Consider the following 26,122-nt stretch of genomic DNA (forward strand, 5'->3'; position numbering starts at 1 on the left):
GAATGCCATGGATCTACAAAGCTGTCATTGCTGCACGTGGAGGATTTTTTGATGAGAATACTTTGTAGTTTAAGAAGTTCTGAAATTTTTTTTTTTTTTAAATAATAATTCAAATTGTAATAGTAATTTTTCACGTTATTAATGTCCAGACTATACACTGTGATCAGTTGAATGCCACTTTGGTGAATAAAAGTACCAATTTCTTTCCATATGAGCAAAAGCTGTACATTATTCCAAACTTTTGGCCAGCTGCCAGTGTGTATATATATATATATATATATATATATATATATATATATATGTATATATATATATATATATATATATATATATGTGTGTGTGCACGCGTACACAAGCAGAAAATGTGTTGCTTAGGTACATTATGGATTATTTAGAAAAGAAATAAAAATTCTCTCATAATTTACTCATCCACATGCCATCCCAGATGTGTACGAGTTTCTTTCTTCTGCAGAACAGACATTTTGAGTTTTTGAAGAATATTGCAGCTCTGTAGGTCCATACAATGCAAGTGAATGGGTGCATTCCAAAAAGCACATAAATACAGCATAAAAGTAATCCAAATGACTCCAGTGTTTTAATCCATATCTTCATAAGTGATATGATAGGTGTGGGTGAGAAACAGATCATTATTCTCCCTGCCTAGTAGGTGGCGATATACAAGAAGAATGTGAATGTGATTGGTGAAAGTGGAGATTAAATAAGCAGGGAGGAGAATTTATAGTAAAAAAGGCCTTAAATATTGATCTGTTTCTCACCTACAGCTATCATATCACTTCTGAAGACATTGATTTAACCACTGGAGTCATATGGATTACTTTTATGCTGACTTAAATGTCATTTTTGGACCTTCAAAATTTTGCCACCCATTCACTTGCATTGTATGGACCTACAGAGCTGAGAAATTCTTTAAAAATCTTAATTTGTGTTCAGCAGATGACAGAACGTCATACACATCGGAGATGGCATAATGATGAGTAAATGATGAGAGAATGTTCATTTTTTGAGTAAACTACCTTCTAAGAGGTAAGAGAAATATAAAAACTTTAATATAGGCTACAGATCGCACACAATGAATGTGAACAATAAATGGTTATACTGAACAAAGGAATTAATTAGTTAATTAATTAATAATGATGAATTCTCAAAGTTTGATTATTATTACACCCCAGGGGCAGTATACTGTACTCACACAAAACTGTTCAAGTTTTGATGACTGCTCTGCGTATTCTTAAGTAATCTGTAATATATAGGACAACACACATTTGGCTATTTTTGCATTACTTCAAGTTTGCTAATGGCAGTCAAATTCTTTAAGACAAGTTGGACTCATGGGATGCCACCAGGTAATAGATATATGCGCCAAATTTGCGTTACTATAGCGCACACAGTCTGCGACGCTGCTCGCATAATCTTTTATAACCATCTAACTACGTGTATTTCACGAGTAGTGAAAACATAATAAATATAACTTTGTTTCAAGCTGTATTATTAGAAAATCCTCCGGCTGGCTGGAGCTGAGGGGTTATGACGCGGCCAGGCAGGGCGCTCTGCGATCGATTAGCTCGTCTGTGCAGAAGTAGACAGGAACAAGCTAGACGGAGATTGGCAAAGTCAGAACGAGTGTGATTAAAAAACACAAACAAAATACATAATCAGTAATACGACAACCTCCAAGCTGTCAAATTTACTTGACAAGCGGTGCATCGTTGTCTTCGATTAACGTATTGGGACAGACAAGGGATCAAAAGGTAGGTGAATGTGGAAGTGTTTATTCGGTGATTTGGTGTCGAGAGGGAGCCATTTTACAACACTTTATTTCTGTTCGGAATGCTAACTTAGCTTAGCTCGCGCCGTGGCTAAAACAACATACATACGCGTTATATTTCACCGCCACTTGGCTATCCAGGCGTCTAATGATGCCTAAAAGTGTCTTTAGTCAAAAAAGCTCAGCTTTAAACTGTCAGCGTGGACTGTGAGGTTTGTACGCACATTGAATGGCCTCCTATGCTAACTGCAGTGCTAGCGAGTGTTCAGTGAGTAGGAAGGCAAATGCGTATTTACTTCTAGTTTGCTATGTTTTCCACCCATATTAGCCACGGTAGATGCAGGAACTCGTCGCTGCATATATTAATGATTAGTTTGCTAATATCATAAATAAGTTCCAAGTTAATATCACGTAGCTAACTCTGTTGTGAGTTATAAGTTTGCTTTTAGCATTCAACTTGTTTACTTGCTACTTTAACTGTAAACATTACCCAAATATCTCAGTTTATGTTACTGTAACGTTAGCTAGATAATTCATGGCCGCTGATAAAAATGTTTCTTATAAAATCTGACAGAGTGCTGATTAGTCATGTTAAGCAACAGACACTGGTAAGGAGTCTAATATAAGTAGAGTTCAACTTTTGTAACAAGCTAGTCGTCTTCAGTGCCACTGACAGATTTAGCTAGAGTTTGCAGTGTTACAAACCTTTATTCTGTAAAGATACCTTTCTTGCAAAGCGGAACACTACAGTTAAGACAAGTTACTGTTAAATGAAAGAAGACACGAATTTGAGTTGGTCACTTTTTAACATGGGTTTATTGCAGGTAGTTTTATTAAAATGTGAATGTGGGATCAGTTTTGGTAGCACATTTGTAACCTAAGATTGCAGTGGGCTGTCAAACTTTGTGTATTTCAGCACTGGGATGTTTAGGTCAGAAGCCAGTATTTGGGTAATTGACAAATAACATGGACATAATTCAACAGCAAGATTTTAGGTTAAAGTTTATATGAATTGCTTTTTCATAGGGCTGCCCCCTGATAGTCGACCAAACATTAGTCGGTGAGAAGAGTCTTGGTCGACCAAGTTTTGATTGGTCGGACGGTCGCAGATAAACTCCACATAAAAACTGACGAATACCGGTATTACCGCTGGATGGACACTAGGTGGTACTATGGGGTCATTTTCGTTAAGCAGCCTACACAATAAAGCAAGACATCTTGATTTCAAACTTTGAACTTTATTTTTATTTTATTACAAATAAGTGCAATTAAAATGTGTGTTCAGCTTTTTGAAAGATGTCTTTACAACAGTTGTCAACATCTCTCTGGTAAAGAACCTGCTTCATCTGTGCATTCTCTACCAGTCGGGTATTTCGTTATCCGGGAAAATACATCGTGTGTGAATAAATTCGTATTGTTCCGTCCTTCACGATATATATATATATATATGGCAGTGTCCAATTACATCGGAAACGCTGGGCTGAGGGATCGGTGAATATTCTTGCTTTAGTGATTTTGCATTGAAAATTAATGTAATTTATCTAAAAAACTAAACACTTAAATCAAATACTTTTCTAAATTCAAATTGCACTCCAAACGAAACGAAAAAGCAATTAAAATAATGAAGCGATAAAAGAATTTCCATTTACCGTCAGGCAAGAATCCGTCTTAACATCATGGTAGAAAATTACTTACACAAATGAAGAAATAAAAACAATTATAAATGTAAAAATAATCATTATAATGATGATAATAATCACTGAAATATAAATCATGGTTCGAGGTGAACGTGTTTTTGTATTATATTATGTTTTAAATCACAGATGCAGAGTTGTGGTCACAATAAACTGCTCTGTGGAAATAAAACGAATGAACTCAAAGCACCTCCTGAGCTGAGATGTGATGTCTGAGGTCATTTGCAGCACTCATATAAGATACTGTTCTTGCAAAAAAAAAAAAAATAATCAGAAGACAGAAACAATGAAAGAGTTTTACATGCACGTGTTCCACGAGACTGCACGCCTCCGTATCAGCGCGTCATACATGCGCATAGACGGCTTTTCTGTCATCTGTTCTTAAAAATATAATAAAGTGTGTTTATTCAAGCGGGTGTCTGTGTGTCTACGGGCAAATTGTTTGTAATATTAATGTGATAATAATAATAATAATATCCTAATAATAATAATTTAATACATTAATGGGAAAATGAGCCAAATATCGTCTTGACATCATCAAAGGCGTCAGCTATTGGCGATCGCTCTGACCATCATTGATCCCTGAGATCATCATCTGTCAGCACAACCCTAATGTGCATTTCTCTCTATAAATGAAAAAAAATTTCAGACAGTCTCCTTGCTGGTTTTTACGACACATTCAGGATCATTACAGCTTTTGCCGGTGTCACTGCGGCTCCCTTCGTGCGTGCACTTGTAAACTTTATATTTTAAAGGCTCATTATTACAGTTTAGTATTTCTCTGTAATGTAGAACAGTGTTAGCAATGTTACGTATAACATTCTCAGCCCTGGAACGCAAACCATTTTCTGATGCCCCCCAAAATATATATATATTTAAATAGTTAAATTAATATCATAAACGTGCGACTAGTGGACTAATGGCTTAAATTAACTCCTACTAGTCGCCTAGGAAAATCTTTGGTCGGGGGCAGCCCTACTTTTTCACTACTAGTTCATACCTTTTCATATTTATTTATTTTGTGGTTAAATAGGAATTAAATTAAATTAGGTTATAAAACTCCATGCATAATAAATAAATGTTGCAATGTTTTAGCCTGTAGCTTGTCAGACTGCAGGGTACTGCTTTAACTATCGATTTGCTTAAAGGGATAGTTCACCCAAAAATTTAAATTCTCTCATCATTTTCTCACCCTCATGCCATCCCAGATGTGTCTGACTTTCTTGCTTCTGCAGAACACAAACATTGATTTTTTTGAAGAATATCTCCGCTCTGTAGCTCCATGCAATGCAAATGAATGGTGATGGTGACCAAAACTTTGAAGCTCTAAAAAGCACATAAAGGCAGCTAAAAAGTAATCCATATGACTCCAGTGGTTTAATCCATGTCTTCTGAAATGATCCAATCGATTTTGAGTGACAACAGACCAAATGTAACTCCTTTTTCACTGTGCATCTTGCCATTGCATTCTCAAGGCACTATCATGATTTCAAGCTTGATCGGTGCACTTCCTAGTGCTTGACGAATGCACAGAGGTGCTAGGAATGGTAAACGAGCTTGAAATCATGATCGCCAAAGAGACTACTGATGTCAAGATTCATAGTGGAAAAGGAGTAATATTTTACTTTGTTCTCACCCAAAATGATTAGATAACTTCAGAAGATATGGAGTAAACCATGATTTTATGGATTACATTTATGCTGCCTTTATGTACTTTTTGGAGCTTCAAAGTTTTGGTCACCTTTCACTTGCATTGTATGGACCTACAGAGCTAAGATGTTCTTTTAAAAATCTTCGTTTGTGTTCTGCAGAAGAAAGTAAGTCATACACATCTGGGATGGCATGAAGGTGAGTAAATGATGGGAGAATTTTTATTTTTGTGCAAACCATTCCTTTTAGTTGTCCAAAGCATAGGCATTGATGTGTTATGATTGGAGGTAATGCTTTCTTATTAATTTTTTGTTATAAAAGGATGAAAATATGGCTATTGTTATTAATTGTAAAATATTGTTTGTGTTATTTTACAGGGTTGGTCTGCTGATTAATTGTGAAAATCTGGAGGAGGAACATCCTGTTGGATTTCTTCTCTGACTGCAAGGATTATAAGAGACCCAAGATCTCCCTACATGCAATAATATAAGCTGGGGTAGAGCTGTTGTTTCTAAGTGAATGTTCAAGGTTTGCTCGCACCTGGAAGCTTTTGATTTGGTCTTGTTGAGTGGCTGTTGAATCACCAATGCACGGTACAGTGTGTTTAACAACACCTCTGTTAAGAATCTGCGCACGTTGTCATCAAGTTATTCATCCGCGGAAGTCTTTTCTGATTTGATGAACTGGAAGATTGGAAGTGCTGTTGGGGGTCAGATCATATTTACCTTCAATATTTCTGGTAGCTTGACGTGATATTGGTTTACCAGGTGTTTTTCAGTTATGAGGAGCACAAATTAAACATGTCAAGTTTTTCTGTCATTTTTTGGTTAGCTGAAACATCTAAAGTATGAGCTGTTGAAAGCTAAAGCAGTTCTCATGACTTCATAACATTAAGCACTCTTGGCTATTGTGATGTGACAAATCAGCCCCCCTCCCCCTTTTGCCCTGACATAGCACCTTCGCTGTTTTGATGTGGTGAACATATTTAGATCGCCACTTTCCGCAAAACAGCATTGTGTGGTACAGACCCACTTTCCGTTTTTTGTCACTGTGATTGTCTTCAGCTGAAAATGAGTTCGTAAAGGAGCTTCTGAGTGTCAGAGCAGGCACAACGTGCTGCTGCCACAAGCCCCCAGAGTAAGAGACTGGTCAATCCGAGACTCATACAGACAGAGTTCCATTTCAAAAGACATTGGGTTTCTTCGTTTGTATGTGGACAGCCTGAATGCAAGCCTTCACTGTCTGTGAACTAAGGGTGTCCTGGAGAGTCACTCAGGCATTACTGATCAAACACTTCCGCTACTCTTCCACAACCACACGGCAGTCACATTGATCAAGAATAACACGATCACCACGTCACCATCTCTTCCATCACCTCACAATTTCACCTTTTGTGGGGAGTTGACGAGTTCCCTTTGGCCTGGATACGTTTTGCTTCCATCCTCCTCACTGCACCATCTTGGAAACTGGAGTTTGCCTGTGGCAAGAGCCGCTGTTATCCTGAGGCTGTTAAGCCTGTGAAAAAGTGCGTTGGTTGCACCTACTGCACAGACACAGCCGAGGACAGGGCCATTGAACTACAGAGCCTTTGTCTCTGGGGTAAGGAGACACATAATTTGGCTGGAATGGTTTTTATTTTATTTTTATTAATTGCATCTTAATTGAGTTACCTCTTTCTTATGAAACTTGACATTTATTATTAAGTAGAAGTAATTTTTTTTTAACAGAGTTTGTATATGGGCAGTTCCAGCGTTATGGATATGAAATTTTCAGTAAACATTTGAAATTTAACTTCATATATAAAGTACTCATTACCAGTGTATCAAACAATTTTTATGTATAATCATAGACCCTGCGGATAGAGTCCAGACATCAGTCCAGACGTCTTGACAAGTTTTTTTTTTTTACGTTTAGATCGGGAAATCAGCTTTGGATGTGACAAAAATGGACACAAGTTTCACACATTTTGTAAAAACTCTTGATTCGAAATGCACAATCCAGAAATAATAATAGCCACAGAATGTAGAAGTGTTGGCACTCCTAAGGACATGTAATATTTATTTTTTTGTTCATTGTCGTTTTCACACAAATGGGGTAAAAATCATTATGTACGTGACAGTTGTGAAAGCAGCACTTGCATCATAAGGGGAAACCATTCAAAATGCTTTGAAATCTGCAGACTTCGATCTCTGAGATATATCATATTACGTTATAATACCCATCAAGGCTGCATAATGAAGTGAAATAAGTTTGAAATCGCCATGTTTCCATGGTATGGTTGACATTGCCCGGATAAATACACTAGGCTTGATCAATCATACCAAGGCCAAGAGATTACACAGAATTACAATGTTTAGTGCTGTGCTACCTTGTCTTTTAGAAAAGTGTTTAAAAAAATGAAGTGCTGTTTTATTAAATGTTATATGAGTTTGCATATATATGAGTGCATTTATGGGAGGTATTTGTAGTACTAGGTTATAGTGGTTATTAGAGGTTAATCGATAGTGGATTTTGTCAATACCTTTGACAAATAGCACAGACATAGAGGCTGCAGGAGTCCAAAATGAGTAAAATCCCAGATGTGTGTTTGTTGTGCAACCAAAATCCCAATAATAACTAGGAAAAAATTGAAGCTTTGGTGCATAACATGGGACTTTTAATTATTAAACAAGCCTGAAATACACTGGGGACTGATGACGACACAGTCTTGGCTGTGAATATGAACCAAATCAAGCTTTTTATAGCCTATATGTTCACCAGATGAAAGGTTTTGGCCACAGAAACTATCGGCATCTATTTTTGACGATTACCAATAGTTACAAAAAGCAACTATCGGCACAGATTAATCTGTAAAACCGATGTATTGGTTGACGTCTGGTGACTATAGTTGATTTGTTGTTGATTGCACTGTTAGTTCAGGCCATGAGGTTTGATGCCTCCATCCACTGACGGGAGACACTGGACCTAAATGGCGCAGCATGACTTTGTTCCTGCCTGGCTTAACTTCTCCACGCCTCAGCCCGCCAAGGTACTGTAACAGATTTTTGTGACTTTTAATTGATTTGCAAACTTTTTTTTAATTATTATTTATTCAGGACAGCATGGCTCAAAGTCCTATCTTATATTTCTTGAGTTGAAAGCCTTAGCATTCTTTCCTAAAATAAGCATTTTAAAGCTGAACCTGTCTGCAACTGCTAAATGCAGATGAAATATTTTAAAATTGTGTGTGTCTGTGATTTAGTCCCCTGCTGCCCCCCTTGAGAAGCATGGAGAGCACTTTCCCCGCGGAGACAGCCAGCCGGGAGTAAACCGCCGCAGACACAACTCATCTGATGGCTTTTTCAACAATGATCCGCTCAGAGCCCCTGGAGGTAGTAGAACACGCAAATCTTTACTTCTTCAAACATGACATTTTTCCATTGACAGGATGCTGACGCTAGCACTGGTGCCAGATCTGGAACCATTTCACATCCTCCCATTGCAGAAAAGGCAGCTTCAGACTAAAAAGATCAGCACTGCATAGGCCCCTAAAACTAGCTGGTCTTTAACCAGGAACCACAAACTTCAGAAGCTGGGCGGGGGTAGGATAATGTCTGCAGTCTGCACCAATTAAAGTTTTTAGAACAACAAGTCTGGCAAGACCGATGCAAAACAAAACTAGATTGCTCCCATATAATCAATGAAATGTGCATGTTCATTCTGCCTGTCCATCTAAAGTAAAATATTATTTACAGATGTCATATATGAATTGATTGCTATGAATTTTATTTGTTATATATTTAAATCATTTCAGGTCGTTGCATTAAGCAGTTTGTGATGGCATAAAGACAATTAAATTACATCAGATTAAAATGTGTTCTCAAAACTCATAACACAAAGACTCAAACTCCAGCCACCTTTTCTCTGTCCTTCTAGAATAAAATTATATTATTTACAAAATATATGTTTTAATTGATTGATATTAATTTTATTTGTTAGAACTTTTTACGGTTGCATGAAAATCAGATTGTGAAATCCTGAAGACTCTTAAACAAATACCACAATTCAATGTTTATTTGACTTGGGCAGGTTATGTAGTAACATATTAATTTACATCATTACATTCTCAAGTCAGTGGAAAAGTTCTAAGATTAGTTCTAAGATCATTTCACGAACCAGCACCATTTCAGTAAAAAAGAGTAATGAAAGGTAGTTAATCTAGGGCTGGGTGATATGGCAAAAAAAATGAAATCTTGATTTTTTATTTATTTTTTTTTTAAACTTAAAGGTGCTGTAAGTGATTTATTTTTATTTTTTTCATGGAAAGGAATGCAAAAAATGTTCCTACTCCCTGAAAGATATTAATGAAATACAGGTGCATCTCAATAAATTAGAATGTCGTGGAAAAGTTCATTTATTTCAGTAATTCAACTCAAATTGTGAAACTCGTGTATTAAATAAATTCAGTGCACACAGACTGACGTAGTTCAAGTCTTTGGTTCTTTTAATTGTGATGATTTTGGCTCACATTTAACAAAAACCCACCAATTCACTATCTCAAAAAATTAGAATATTTTAACATGCCAATCAGCTAATCAACTCAAAACACCTGCAAAGGTTTCCTGAGCCTTCAAAATGGTCTCTCGGTTTGGTTCACTAGGCTACACAATCATGGGGAAGACTGCTGATCTGACAGTTGTCCAGAAGACAATCACTGACACCCTTCACAAGGAGGGTAAGCCACAAACATTCATTGCCAAAGAAGCTGGCTGTTCACAGAGTGCTGTATCCAAGCATGTTAACAGAAAGTTGAGTGGAAGGAAAAAGTGTGGAAGAAAAAGATGCACAACCAACCGAGAGAACCGCAGCCTTATGATTGTCCAGCAAAATCGATTCAAGAATTTGGGTGAACTTCACAAGGAATGGACTGAGGCTGGGGTCAAGGCATCAAGAGCCAGCACACACAGACATGTCAAGGAATTTGGCTACAGTTGTCGTATTCCTCTTGTTAAGCCACTCCTGAACCACAGACAATGTCAGAGGTGTCTTACCTGGGCTAAGGAGAAGAACTGGACTGTTGCCCAGTGTTCCAAAGTCCTCTTCAGATGAGAGCAAGTTTTGTATTTCATTTGGAAACCAAGGTCCTAGAGTCTGGAGGAAGGGTGGAGAAGTTCATAGCCCAAGTTGCTTGAAGTCCAGTGTTAAGTTTCCACAGTCTGTGATGATTTGGGGTGCAATGTCATCTGCTGGTGTTGGTCCATTGTGTTTTTTGAAAACCAAAGTCACTGCACCCGTTTACCAAGAAATTTTGGAGCACTTCATGCTTCCTTCTGCTGACCAGCTTTTTAAAGATGCTGATTTCATTTTCCAGCAGGATTTGGCACCTGCCCACACTGCCAAAAGCACCAAAAGTTGGTTAAATGACCATGGTGTTGGTGTGCTTGACTGGCCAGCAAACTCACCAGACCTGAACCCCATAGAGAATCTATGGGGTATTGTCAAGAGGAAAATGAGAAACAAGAGACCAAAAAATGCAGATGAGCTGAAGGCCACTGTCAAAGAAACCTGGGCTTCCATACCACCTCAGCAGTGCCACAAACTGATCACCTCCATGCCATGCCGAATTGAGGCAGTAATTAAAGCAAAAGGAGCCCCTACCAAGTATTGAGTACATATACAGTAAATGAACATACTTTCCAGAAGGCCAACAATTCACTAAAAATGTTTTTCTTATTGGTCTTATGATGTATTCAAATTTTTTGAGATAGTGAATTGGTGGGTTTTTGTTAAATGTGAGCCAAAATCATCACAATTAAAAGAACCAAAGACTTAAACTACTTCAGTCTGTGTGCATTGAATTTATTTAATACACGAGTTTCACAATTTGAGTTGAATTACTGAAATAAATGAACTTTTCCACGACATTCTAATTTATTGAGATGCACCTGTAAGTGTCCTGAGATATCTCGCCGGTCTCTGTGACAGCTCTAGACTGTAAACAGCAAACAAAAATGTGTCCGCGGGCCGCGGTCTCTGACACTTTCTGCCTGTCAGTCGTTTTTTGCGTTCTCATAGTATTGTAGTATTGCAAATTATTGAGGCTTAAATGCCATTTTTATGGCATGTTGCTCATAACAGTTGTCAGTTGAGGGCGCTAATTTGCAGCTGTTGTTTTTGACAACTGTTTCTGCTCATGTCAGTCTCAATAAAGCTTGTTTGGTATCTTTAGAAGGCAGGGTTTTGGAAATAGGGGGCATTGCTAATCCAACGGCTCAGCTTGTGGAAATTCTAGAACAGACAAAATCGCTTACAGCACGTTTAAGGATTATTTACGATTCACAATTTGATTTTTCAACTTTTAAATGTACTCAATTGAAAGTAACTCCAACATGATTCAAATAACATGTTCTTCATTAGAATGCAAGGCCAACCTTGATAAATTCAGTTATTTTCATTAGAGGTGTGCAAGAAAAATGCACAAAAAAACTGCACCACACAGGAAATTGTCAACATAGTGTAAATCTAAAATAAATAAAAATCCAATAAACCCAGATGTTGAGAAATAATAGTATAAAATACGAAAACTGTGAAATAATACTTAGCCAATGTAGCTATTAATTTTTATGTAAACCAAGTCTATCTAGACAGTTATCTTAATCAATATCTAGAGATCAAGTTTGTCTAGAAAGAACCCTATATAGAAATGTATATCAAACAATTTGTATGTATAATCATAAACTGCTGCCGATAGAGTCCAGGGCATGCGGCGCCCTCTAGTGGTACACGCTGAGCAGCCCTGCACTGTGAAATGATTTATCATTACAATTCAACTCGCAAAGTTTGTAAAAATGATCGCATGCCAAAAGTTGGCTATAGATGCAGTACACTTGAAACACGTCACAAAGCAGTAATTAGCGATCTATCTAAAGGAGCGGTGGATGTTTCATTCTCCCATATAGCCTATCCATATGATTTGATATGTCATGTAACTAACACTTCATTTTGAGTATTTAAAGAAAAGGAGACCGTTCATCAACATGCGCAGAACGCTGAGGGCAGTTATGGTCTTAAACCAGTATATACATGAATGATGGACAAAGTTGAGCTTCCATCACATTGTACAGTCGTACTGGAAATATTACCGATGATATTTATGTCATCAGTGTTAACTGTTCATTTGGAGCATGCACACATGTGTATCTGATCAGATTGGGAGAGGCATCAAGCCAAGCGCTATGAAAATTTCAGCCTTTGTTGGATTGACAACGTATCTAATCTAACTATAGCATTTTATGCGAAATCTCAGTTCCTCGATATAAAAAAATGTAAATTGTCAAAACATAAATTCAAATTAATTGAAAAAATCTCCTAGCCCTAAGTAACCTGTGTGTTCCTGTATTTGTACATGTGCTCTGTGTGATAGCTGCTTTGATTTTCTCTTTAGGTAATGGGTGGCAGCAGCCATCTCTGTTGAGACATGACTCTGTAGACTCTGGAGTTGCAAAGGGCAGTCAGGGGGGATTGGGAGGTGGACCAGGGTGGAAGGAGACCCCCAGCTGGCATGGGGCGCAGAGGGGCCAGGATGGTCCTCACCACCACCATGCTCGTCATGTCAAACGTGGTGGAGGTGAGAGGGACAGACAAGGGAGTCACCGACAGCGTAATGGAAACTTTCATACACGCAAAGGTGGCCCATATCAGGACAAATATTCTGACGAGGAGCGCAACGACGACAAACTCAAGTTTGCTGATGAGGATTTTGTAAGTGCTTTTTTTTTCTCACTATGGCTTAGAGTTGGGTAAAAATATTGATTAATTGCATTCTTCATTTGGACGATCCAATATTGATTATTAAAAGAATAAAAGTTTGGTTTGACTCGTTCCGTGTAATGTGTGTCCAAAGTTGAGATCCACGCAATCTGTTTGTTATTGGATATTGTCTCTCTTAATACGCTTTTTGTTCTTTACAGACTATTGTTGTTAAGAAACAACAAAAAGAGAAACATTTAACAGCACGGATGCAGTAACTCTTGTTAAGCACTCAACTAAAACACTTCTGCGAGATGCTCACTGTATTCTAAATATGTCTATATCTAAATACTTGTAAATTGTACAAATTATGAATATAGTCAGTAAACTGGTAACTTATATACTTGTATAAAATTTATACTTGAAAACTAATGATAAAATAACATTTGTTTAATACATATTTTTTTTAATGTACCAAGTTAGAATCTACCCTGCATAATAAATAGCATTAGCTCTTACATATCTGAAACATAATTGAAATATACCCAAATTAATCGGAATGGAATGGAGAAATGTGTATCAATACCCAGCCCTTCTTTGGCTTGCCTACTTGTATAGTGAGGTCCCACCTCACCTAGGCATGAAATAAATGATTATGTATTTACTGTCATACTTCACATGCAATTCATGTACTGACAGCATACTGAGTTTGAGCTCATGCTTTGTGTTTATGCAAATTTCAGCCCTCCTTGAACCCCGAGACAACTGGAAAGCCAGCAAATCAGCCTCGTGCTGTTGGGACTCCAGCTGGAGTATGGGGTAAAGATGCTTTAATTTATGGAGTCACTTTATTTCAGTTAAATCAAATTAATCTATTGTCTTCTCTTAACATTGGTCTGATATTGTAATGTGAAGACCTTGTGAATTCTTTTGACAGGTGAAATATTCTACTGTGTTGACTAATTTCTTATTCAAACAGGATGTTTTGGTGGGACATATCGAAGGGTTCATCTCATATTTTTATTTAAAACAAGATCTGAAATAGCCAGTGTGCTTCTTGTAACATAGCCATGAACCATGATTTGATACTTGCTAGTCCAATGCAGGTTGTATTAGAGGGAGGGAAATTCTCATTCTAGAGTGAAGGCCCCGATATACTACAAGCGAAATCGAAGAACAAACGAGTGTGACATCATTTCAAACAAAGTCTGGCTTAAAACGAGTCTTATTTTTTAGTTGGTTTCGGTGGTTCGAAACAGCTCATCACACAAAACTTCGTACCGGCTGCTAAACACCTTCATACTGCATTGGTCCACGTCATCGGTGGGTGTGACCCAAGGCTTCACCTACTTTGAGTTTGACAACTAATTCCAGTTACGTTCTTCAGTCAGTTAAGATCAGTCAGCATAAACACACTGGCGTGCAGAGTTACCAAGCCATTGCAAACTTACCTACATCTTTATGATAATTTGCGTAGAGGCATTAACCAAAACCTCATGGTGTTTTTTTTGTTTTGTTTTTTAATTAGCCTACAAAAGAAACCAAATCTACTCAAGTACTTTTTAAGTGCCCATTCACGCTGTTGTTTGATGCTGCTGCATACATGTGGCGCCTGATACCGAAAGCCATTCACACACTCACACTAGAGATATGTATCTAATCATCATTCTTTCTGTCTGTATTCTGCTCATTTACACCTGTCCGGCACTCTGTTATACTACTTTGCAGTAGTATCATAGTAATAAAATACAATAACAGATGATAACTGGTGCATATGAAGGTCGCTTATAGAGTGTTAACGCATTAGTGTCATGAATGCAGAATGCAAACATGACAATTTGAAAATTGCATACTGTGTGTATTACTTTAAATCATCATCAAGTGGTTAAAGCAGCATCTTTTACTGATCTCAAGTGAATTCTACTCCTAGAGTGGGGCATGTAGTCATTTGATAACACATTGTAATGTCATATTAGTTGAGGTTTTACATGTAATCTTGTGGCTCATATTTAAATGCTCTTCTTAACGCCTCACCCAGCAGTGCGGCTGGTGTCTGAATATTCGCAAACATTATGCCGTTGCTCGACTGTTGCAAAAATTTTTTTTTTTTAGCTATGAGTTAAAAACGAAGAAGAACTTCACTGTGTGTATATCGCAGCCTTAAGGCCCAGGTATACTTTGTTTTTGTGCATTCCGGATCGGTTCATGCCCAGTCGAACACGTTGCCTTTCTAAGTATGCTCTTCTGACTGTGAGCGAATACAAATGCATTCGACGCATGTGCACCACGACTCTGTTGTGATACTCTTTTTAGTACAGTCAACGGCGGGCGCATGCGCTGAAGATGCGCAAAGACGAGGACATGTTGTGAAAATCTGGGCTGCGCGTGGACAGTCTGCGCAGACTGTGCTGATGATGAAATTTGCTTCATGCATACTGTCCGCATTCCGAGCAGCAGAGCGAACAACCAAAGTTTACTTTGGCCTTTAATGCTCAATCTTTTTTTACTTCAAGGCCTCCCATTGTCCAAGACAAAATTCCAAAGCCCTCTCATTAAAGTTTCCTCTGGCACTGCCGTAATGATGACAAAGCTGCTTGTTTTCAAATTGTGTTAACTGAAACTAGGAGTGTCAATAGATTAAAATAATTGAAAATAAATTATATCCAAGAGCACATATGGTACTCAAAAATGCCACCGGTGCTCCAGAAAGGGCGCAGAATACATACAAATTTAAGTGGATAAAAACATGAATCCACATCCAGGTACTCACATGGAATTTCAAAGCCTTTATTAGAGGGGCATATATCTTTAAGCACCAACATGTATCAGCCCAGTCAGGCCTTAATCAGAGGGCTCATCTCATTAATAAAAAAGGCTTTCAATATTGAAATTCCACTTGGATGTCGATTCATGATTTTGCCATATAGGGAAAAATTAACTACTACTAATTTTATGGATTAAAATAAATATTTGCAATTAATTTTGTGATTCCAGAAGTTTCCAGAATTGTATATTTTTTTTTTAATAAAAACAATAGTTGCTAAATTAAAATATGAGGCCAATTCCCATGTTGTACTACTATAAATCTTGTTTGTTTTTTGTTCATACAAAAGTCTGTATTCACAGATTTTTATTTTCAATATTTTAGATCTGTCCGGTGTTTTTCTGGAAGAGAAAGACATTTAAAATTTACAGTTTAGATTTGTTTAATGTGAATTTTATAAAAGTTTAGTAGCACACTAACTTATAGATGGCCTGAATAAAATTAAGTAGAACCCACACATAATGGCCGTTTTTAAAACCAGCTTCCAGTGGATGGGTGTCCGATGCACTGCGCACTAACGTAAATGTTTCCCTCCATTACAGAGAACCCCCCTAGTGCTAAGCAGGCTATGTCTAAGATGCTGGTCATTAAGAAAGTGTCTAAGGAGGACCCCAGTGCTGCGTTCTCAGCTGGCTTTGCAAGTGCTGGCCCTCTACCCATCAATGGTTCTAAAGTCCCCATCACTGGACCCAGCGTCTACAAGAATTTGGTGCCCAAACCTACCACTGCTCCTACCAAGGTACTGCATTTTGAGCCAGTGGGTCTAAAAAGAGTTCTTATGACTAACTGATGTGATCCATTAAGTGGATGTACCAAATTACAAGCATGTCTACTCTTATGTTAAAAGCCAAACTTTTTTTATTTTTTTATGTTAGATTCCTGTGGAGGCAGAGGATTCTTACTCCTACACTTTTTGTAACTAAAAGTAATTATTAGGGCATTTGTGTAACAGACAGTGAAATTATTTTTCCTTTTATAAATAACATTATTCTCTCCCTTTGTAGTCTGGCCCATGGAAACCCAATGGAAGGGAAGCTAAAGTGGGTTTGCATTTTTCTGGACGGGATTCGGCCTTCACCAGCCCTGTTTCTGTGACCAAACCTCTGACGCCTGTCAGTGCACCTGCCCATGGCACTTCTAAAGAGGTAGAGTATGATGGGGTCAGGCATAGAAGCAATGTCATTCTAAAAGCTCTGCATTATTTGGCTTTTTACAAAATAAACAAACAGATGGTGTTTGATTAAATATGCATTATGCACAAACCGATATTTTTAATTGAAACTGAAGGTTTTTTTTTCTTTTTTTTTTCTGCAGTTCAGTAATCTCCTTTGTCTGAGTTTATCCATGGCAGAATAATAATCAATTTGTCTGCTTATCCAGCATTTTCTTTTGTCTTTGTTGTATTTATCTTTCCCTCTTTTCTATCTCCATAGCCACCTTCCAGCACCACCCCTCCCATAGACATCACCCCCTCACGGCTAAAGCTGATGCGGCGCAGTACAGACCGGAAGAGTGAGTTTCTGCGTGGACTAAAGGACGAGAGAAACGGGGATGTGAGTGACTGCCACAGCCCAGGAACCCCAGCAGAGGTGCTGATGAATTTAGCTCTGATCAGTTGTCTGTTAGTTGTTGCTGTTCTTTGTGACCACTGATATGTAGAAAGGCTCATATGTATGAATATGATGAATATGAATATATAGTCTGTATTATATGATGTATTGGCTATTAGGGGTGCACCGATCTAAATCAGCCAGTCTTTGTCTTTAGTCCTAGAATCATGGCCGATCTTTTTCGGACATACTGTTATTCATATGAATATGCAAATTTGTTTGTAAAAATCTGTAAGAATTACACGTGTATGAATATTAAGTTGCCCATTTTCTAGAGTCATTATGGTAGTAATTCTTACTCGCTGCACTGTGAGCACGGAGAGGGTAAAGCGTCTGTAAACGGTATAAAAACGAACTAAACGACAAATAAACATGCGGATACAAATCTGAGTATACGTGATATAACGCAAGTTGGGACAATCAGACGTTGTGTTGAGCGATAGAGACTGTTTGAGCGATCATGAGCACTTTCAGCTTCACTTTCCTTAGATATGCTCACTCGCAGTGTCAATCAAACATGCACGCTCTCCAGGTGCTCTCAATATCAGTCACTCATCTCAGTGCTATTCTGTGAGGATCCCAATTTAAATCAGATTAATGTTGGTCACTTTACCACTAATCACAGCAATTATATTTCAACTATAACGGCACCATGTCTTCATGCATTTGCTTAATAATTAGTGATTTGTGTTACAGCAAAATGCCAAAGACAGTAAACAAATCATAGATATTAATGATTTCTCACTGGAGCAGTTTAAGGAAATATTTTTATTTTTGAACGTATCTCTGCTGTGTGTGATGCTCTCATGGTTTTTACTGCTTACCAGTATGTCACAATGACCTTTTGATATTGACAACAGAACTATTCATAACTGTTTCAAAACAAATAAATGTTAGCAGTTCACAATTAATGTCATTTTAATGTAATTTTAGTAACTTTATAAAAAGGTTCCATTTGTTAACATTAGTTAATGCACTATATTTTTACAGCCTTTATTAATTATAATGTTAGTTAATAAAATTGCAATTGTTCATTGTTAGTTCATGTTAGTTCATAGTGCATTAACTAATGTTAACTAATACAACTTTTGACTTTAAAAATTTAATAGTATATGTTATAACTAACATTAAGTTCATTAGTTCATGTTAACAACAGTAATGTTGATAAATAATGTTAACAAATGGAACCTTTTTGTAAAGTGTTACCGTAATTTTACTGTATGAGGCATAAACATATAACTGCACAATATAACTTGTAAAAGTGTGGCAAAGGGTACTTAAATGTACATATATATATAAATAAATAAAATTCGGTATCGGAGATTGGCATCAGCCTCAAATTTCCTGATCGGTGCACCACTATTGGCTGTTGCTTCATTTTAAATATTTAGTTGTAGGCACATAGCCTACCATTGTCAACAATGTATGCTTTTGATATGTGAACACTAGTGATCGACTGATATAGGTTTTTTTAATGACTGATGCCGATATCCAGAGAGCAGGGTGGCTGATATGCCAATACAATGCCGATATATCACACAATTTAATATAGTAAATAACATAAATATTAAATTGCTAAAAAAAAAATAATAAACTCTTATTTAGCACTATATTTTCTCAATTTCACACAAAACTTTAACTTTGTAAAAAGGAATCTAAAAAAATTATATTGTATTTTAAATGGTAGATAGCAGTTTCTTCTGTTTAGTCATCAAATTTTAGTAATTTATTTGCCCGTGAAGAAGTTGGTAATATATTAGGAAGAAGGAAATAATGGTTCACATAGTAGTCCAGCAACTATGGATCGCATGTCCACGTTAGCAATCAAAAAATACAGAATGAAACAAATTGTACATACAGTGCATGGTGAATATGTCATTTACTCATAACATTCGTGAATCGCTTTTACTTTGAAGCTGCACTCAGGTGCTCATACGTATCCAGCGTGAGCAGAAATCTCTTGTCAGTTTAAACGGCCTGGATCGCCTGCTTGGATTGTCATGGAGTGACTATCATGATTTGTGAATAAGAGGAACTTTTGATCCTGATCCTGAATTTGTTATTCTGGCTGATAGAATACGCGCTTCAGAGGAAGATATTAGATGAGCGCTCGACGGGAAGAAAACGCTGGATTTTCGTGAGGTTCATGAATTACATTTGTTTAAACGAGATGCACTATATTGCCAAAAGTATTCGCTCATCTGCCTTTAGACGCATATGAACTTAAGTGACATCCCATTCTTAATCCATAGGGTTTAATATGACGTCGACCCACCCTTTACAGCTATAACAGCTTCAACTCTTCTGGGAAGGCTTTCCACAAGGTTTAGGAGTGTGTTTATGGGAATTTTTGACCATTCTTCCAGAAGTGCATTTGTGAGGTCAGACACTGATGTTGGACGAGAAGGCCTGGCTCGCAGTCTTCGCTCTAATTCATCCCAAAGGTGCTCTATCGGGTTGAGGTCAGGACTCTGTGCAGGCCAGTCAAGTTCTTCCACACCAAACTCGCTCATCCATGTCTTTATGGACCTTGCTTTGTGCACTGGTGCGCAGTCATGTTGGAACAGGAAGGGGCCATCCCCAAACTGTTCCCACAAAGTTGGGAGCATGGAATTGTCCAAAATCTCTTGGTATGCTGAAGCATTCAGAGTTCCTTTCACTGGAACTAAGGGGCCAAGCCCAGCTCCTGAAAAACAACCCCACACCATAATCCCCCCTCCACCAAACTTCACAGTTGGCACAATGCAGTCAGACAAGTACCGTTCTCCTGGCAACCGCCAAACCCAGACTCGTCCATCAGATTGCCAGATGGAGAAGCGTGATTCGTCACTCCAGAGAACGTGTCTCCACTGCTCTAGAGTCCAGTGGCGGCGTGCTTTACACCACTGCATCCGACGCTTTGCATTGCACTTGGTGATGTATGGCTTGGATGCAGCTGCTCTGCCATGGAAACCCATTCCATGAAGCTCTCTACGTACTGTTCTTGAGCTAATCTGAAGGCCACATGAACTTTGGAGGTCTGTAGTGATTGGCTCTGCAGAAAGTTGGCGACCTCTGCGCACTATGCGCCTCAGCATCCGCTGACCCCGCTCTGTCATTTTACGTGGCCTACCACTTCGTGGCTGAGTTGCTGTCATTCCCAATCGCTTCCACTTTGTTATAATACCACTGACAGTTGACTGTGGAATATTTAGTAGCAAGGAAATTTCACGACTGGACTTGTTGCACAGGTGGCATCCTATCACAGTACCACGCTGGAATTCACTGAGCTCCTGAGAGCGGCCCATTCTTTCACAAATGTTTGTAGAAGCAGTCTGCATGCCTAGGTGCTTCATTTTATACACCTGTGGCCATGGAAGTAATTGGAACACCTGAATTCAATTATTTGGATGGGTGAGCGAATACTTTTGGCAATATAGTGTATCTGCATATTTGCAGACAGTATATAATAGATGTTTTATTGATATTTGCCTTTTATCATTAGAAAAGTAAGTTAAAAGTAACAGGGAACTGTTGAGGAGAGCCTGTTAGAATACGTGCTTCAGAAGAAGATATATGAGCGCTCCACAGGATGCTGGATCTGCTGAAGTTGTGTGAGGTTGGTTTATTACATCTGTTTAAAAGAGATATTTGCAGACCGTATATGATATTAGTTTTATCGATATTGCATTTTTATCATTAGACAAGACAGTTAAAAATTACAGGGAACTGTTGAGGAGGGAGAGGGAGAATGAAACAGGCGAGCACTTTAACATTATGAACTTAAACGCGTCTGCTGCAGCTCTGATATGCGGCCCGTTTAAAGGACACTGTGTTGCATGCTGGTCTATTATTGTAGGAACACGACGACACGTAACAACAAAACTAACCGTGACTGGTCGTTTACATGTCTTAGTCACTTCACATGCAAACAGGCGATTCTCAGAGCCCTCAAGAAACAAATCGGCCAAAAAGGAAAATGTATCGGCCGACGTCGATTATTAAATTCTGAATCTCGCCGATATATTGGTTGTTGACTAGTGAACGCTGGTGATCAAAATGAATGATTAGGTTATGCGTTCAACATTCTTGCTGAAAACATTGTTTGTGGGTTGGGTTGTCCTTATGTGTAGGGAGAGAGAAGTACCCCTGAACCAAAAGAATTTGGAGAAAGTCATGAGAACGGCATCTCCCACTCTCTCAGTGACTCAGACACAGAGCACTTGTCCAGCTCTTTGGAGGCTGAACACAGGTCAGAGTGACGACATACAGACACCTTAACCAGCAGACACATACTCACAAACAGTCATCCAGCCATGCATAGACAGTGTCCATTATCCACATACTCACTGTGCTTTTTCTGTGACAGGTTGCTGAAGGCCATGGGTTGGCAGGAATACCCAGAAAATGATGACAACTTCCAACCCCTCACTGAGGATGAACTCAAAGAATTTCAAGCTAAAACTGAACAGGTATGGGTCACTTAGACATGTAAAAGTAAATAAATGTTTAGTTTCTATCTCAGGTTTTGTGTAATTTCTTTCCCCTCAAAAAATGCTAAGATGTTTAACTTTAAAGGAATGGTTTATGGCTGGGCAATATACAAGAAATATCTTCACGATATTTGTATAAAAAAACATTGCGATATCCGATTACATCGTCAGTCCCCCTGCCCACACTGCTGAGGGTACATGTAATAGTTTTGCTTTATTGTTTTTTTCTTAGAAAATTTAATTCATTTATTGAAACACAAAAAACTTAAACCAAAGATATTTCTAAATTCTAATTGCATTTCAAACTAAACGAAAAAGCAATTAAAATAATGAAGTGGTCAAAAAATCGTGTTTATCCACATCTCATTCCGCATTACGGCAAGCATCCATCTACGACAACAGGTGGAAAATTACTCCTACAAATTAAGATCAAAGACAATTAAAAATGTAAACGTAATAATAATTGAAAAATAAATTAATTTTAGGTTCAAGGTGAACATGTTTTTGTATTATTTTATGATTTAACACACATATATATCTATATAAAGTGAACCTACTGACAGGCTTGGGGAATAACAGATTACTTGTAACATGTAAGGTAAACAGGATATAATTTAAAGTTTGAGAGATCATATTGATTTTATCTTGACTTTATTTACATATGTGCCCTTGTGATAATCCAAAAGTAATTAATGTGATTACTTTCACATTGCTGTAGTTGGATTACATTACTGATTACATTTATTGTTCAGTAATCTGTAATGGATTACATTAAAAAGTAACCCTCCCAAAACTGCCTACAGAGTTGCGTTAAAAATGCATGTTAAGCGCAAACTTAACTCCTAAACCTGAAATCCTGAGATGGTCATTTGCAGCATTCTCATAGATGACACTATACTTGCAAACTGTTTTCAGATGACTGAAACCGAATATAAAGAGTGATAGCTTTTTACATGCGCGTGTTCCACGAGACACGCTCGCGCTGCATGCCTCTGAACAAACAGTGAATCAGACATGTGCATTGACAGCTTTTCTGTCATTTGTTCTTAAAAATATAATAAAGTGTGTTTCTTCAAGTGAGCGTTTTTGTCACTTCAAGACATCTTGCAGGTCACCCTTCACAGTGGCAGGCAGATGAGCAAAATTACTGCGCATGAAATACCCGCATTTGGCAGGTGCTTATTTCATACCATGGGCTACTATTTAATATAGTTGCTGACTTCCCAGCTCCATGGTTTTGTAATTTTTAGATATTGTCGATCATCGTCTTTCAATGAGTGTCGCATTTGGTATCGCCCTAGTATAGTTCACCCAAAAATGAAAATTCTGTTGTCATTTACTCACCCTCATGTCATTCCAACACAAAAGGAGGAATTTTAAAGGATGTCCCGTTCACTGATTTCAGTACAATGGTAGTTGATGGTGACTCACTTTAAGCTTCTAAAAGAACTAAAAGTGTCATCAAAGTGGTCCATGCTGCTCGTGCATCATATTCCAAGTCTTCCTAAGGCATACAATAGGTTTTGGTGAGAAACAAGCTCTTTCTGCTTTCACTTTTTACTAAAAATATTCACAGTATAATATCTTAAATTTTGCCTTGTTTTTCACTGAAATCTAATGTATGCCTTTAGAATAGTTGGAATATGACCAGTCTAGTCTCAGAATGAACGTTACTATAACTACAGTTTTGCAAAGTGACGTTTACGTGCCGCGTTGTACGCTTTGCTGCAGTTTCCTAGTGAAATAAATACTAGAGGCACTACAGCAACGGTGCGTTTTATTTACTTTGACACAAATCACAACTACAACGGCTGATAAACACTTATTTTTGACACTATTACTCACACACTGCTATGTTGTGGTATCGAAACTTTTACTATAACGCATCATTTAAAAAACTATACATTTTAACGCTTGTATTACAGACTTGCCTACATTTACACACTTATTCCAATGTGATTAGCTTCCACGGTAGCTCGCCTCATAGAGTGTCGGTCTTAGAACATAGAAGACCGCGGTTCGAGCTTAGCCAAACATGCAAGCTGACACGTGATTCAAAAGTTCACCTCTCATTTGATTTTAGATCACAATTAGTTAAGTTTAGGTTAAAGTTGTAGGTTAGGGAGGTACATTTTACTCATTAAAACCTCCATCTAATATTCACTTTAAAGGTGGAGTAAGTCATTTTAATCCCAAACACTTTTTGTCAAATTCCGTGAATATCACTTCACGGTCTGCAAGCTGTCCATACTGTGTGCACGCTGAAATAAAATCTGGTGTTTGTACACAGCTCTGTAAAATAAACAGAGTATCAGACCGATCCACACTATAGCGCGTGCATTAATTTGGGGGGCGGAGCTTTTGAAGGAGCACTGAAGGGATGGGTTTGTTTGGCTGTTGAGTTCAAATATCAACTGTCTTTCTCAGGAATCGCTTACTCTACCTTTAAAATTGTTTGATTATGACACCATTGTACTCGCTTTTGACCCCTGTCACTGACATTATTCTGTGTTTTATATCAGATGAAGAAGATTGGTCTGGGACGTAATGGTGTGTTCTTAAAGCCACGTAGTGGAGCCCTGCTAACCTGGAGGAACACCCCTGAACCTGGCCTGGGAGAGGGCTCTGAGTCTGAGACGAGCAGTAGCAGCCAGACATCCGATGATGATGATACCTAATGTGGCTTTAAACTCCCCTCCCCGAATTTCCACTCTCGCTTTCTCTTAATCTGTCTCCATCACACCCATTTATTTCAAATGAAAAGAAAGAGAGAAAAACTTGTTTTCATGGACAAGGAACATCAGTCATATCCCAGTTGGAGAGAAAGAGAAAAAGCATTCACTTGTCACCTCATAGGCATTGTCTTTCTATTTGATTTTCTTTCCCCCTCTCTCTCCTTGTCTGCATTTTGTTCTTTATCCTGAACTAGAAATGTCAAAGAAAGCCACACACCCTCCACCAGATTTTTTTGTTTTTCTTGGGAAAAGACTAATTAATAATAACACCAATTATAACCGTGATTTAACGTGAAATATGACATCATCTGAATGTTGTATAAAATGGCTTTGACACCTTTCTAAACTTTTTTTTTTTTTTTTTCGCGAAAACAATTAGTAGCATTAGTGTTAAGATGAAACAATCATTGTGAGCTGCTGACTGCGATGTTGCTGCCGGTCCCTCATAGAAATGAACTAAAGCCAGTCATCCCTGCCACAAGGAAGAACTAAAGCAACATTAAATGGACTGTCATGGGCAGTCTGGCAGCTAGAACATCAGTCCATTTCTGGCTTCAGTTCCACCAAACTCTGCTGATTTCCACAGTTTTCATTCTACAGTATCAAATTCATACCAATATACCTGATTTTATTTTGTCTGCCATGTACACATATGAGCATACTTTAAGAGTGTTTAAAAGTTAGATTTGAAACCTAGCTCAAGGAAGAGTTTGTCAGGAGCTGGCTTTTGAATAAAGGTAACATTTGGATGGAAGGATCTAATGCTTTATATGCAAGGTTCTGGGAAACCAGTTCAGCATAAATATGTTCAATTCACTGAGGCTCGGTTCTGTCTAAGAAAAAAATGTTCAAAAAAATCATAAACAGACTGTCTGTTTTGTTCTGATTTTTTACCCCTGAATAACTTAAAGCAGTTTGATTTGAACCATATTGAAATCCTGAATATTTCTGTGACTTTATAAAAAGCGTTCTCATGCTTTTCATGCTTCCAAAATCATTTTCCAAAGCTTTTATTGCATGTAGATGATAAGGGTTATACAATAAACACAAGAAAGGTTTGAAGAATTTATTCCATCAAAAAAAACCTAATAAAATCTACCCAATGGAATAGAAAAGTAAGAAAAATTATTGGGCTTAAGTTTACAATGCAGGAATTGATCCAAGTTATCAAAGATATGTAATTACTGTGAAATTTGTTTGAGAGATTCCGTAAGATGACTTGCACGCTTTGTTCTGCTATGTTGTTCTTTAAATGGTTCACTTGAGGTTAAGAAATCTTGAGGCCGAGTTCTACCCCTGCTGCTGGCAGTGAAGTAGAGATCCAGTTCTTTATTTCATGAGGGACTGCTGGTGTAAATTGTGCATCTACTTTTTTTTTTTTTTTTTTTTGTACCTTCTTCTTGCTGATAGGGTATAAAAATTGCTTTATCACAGATTTAAGTTTCTTTTTTTTTTATTTTGGTACAGCTGTAAAAATTCCCACATAAATAGTTTTCTTCTTTTGTTTGCATTATATTGTTTCTGCAGCCTTGACATTCAGGGTGGATTGTAAAAAATATAAGAATAAAAAAATTGTGAGTTTTGGAAGATTAAGATTATTTTGATAACATTATTTACAGATTT

At 37.7% G+C, this 26,122-nt stretch overlaps 1 protein-coding gene across 1 annotated transcript; it reads left to right on the forward strand.

The window, feature by feature from the left end:
- Positions 1 to 1,588: 1,588 nt before the first annotated feature.
- On the forward strand, positions 1,589 to 26,086 carry LOC127448745 (vasculin-like protein 1). Its single transcript, XM_051711558.1, has 12 exons — positions 1,589 to 1,769; positions 5,508 to 6,729; positions 8,045 to 8,158; positions 8,372 to 8,501; positions 12,554 to 12,870; positions 13,602 to 13,677; positions 16,225 to 16,421; positions 16,687 to 16,827; positions 17,116 to 17,271; positions 21,405 to 21,523; positions 21,641 to 21,743; positions 24,287 to 26,086. Exons 3-12 carry the CDS (start codon positions 8,099 to 8,101, stop codon positions 24,440 to 24,442), a joined length of 1,455 nt encoding a protein of 484 aa, XP_051567518.1. The 5' UTR covers positions 1,589 to 1,769; positions 5,508 to 6,729; positions 8,045 to 8,098; the 3' UTR covers positions 24,443 to 26,086.
- Positions 26,087 to 26,122: the final 36 nt, after the last annotated feature.

Source organism: Myxocyprinus asiaticus, chromosome 12, assembly GCF_019703515.2.
Source record: "Myxocyprinus asiaticus isolate MX2 ecotype Aquarium Trade chromosome 12, UBuf_Myxa_2, whole genome shotgun sequence".
In the NCBI taxonomy this organism is placed as follows: domain Eukaryota; kingdom Metazoa; phylum Chordata; class Actinopteri; order Cypriniformes; family Catostomidae; genus Myxocyprinus; species Myxocyprinus asiaticus.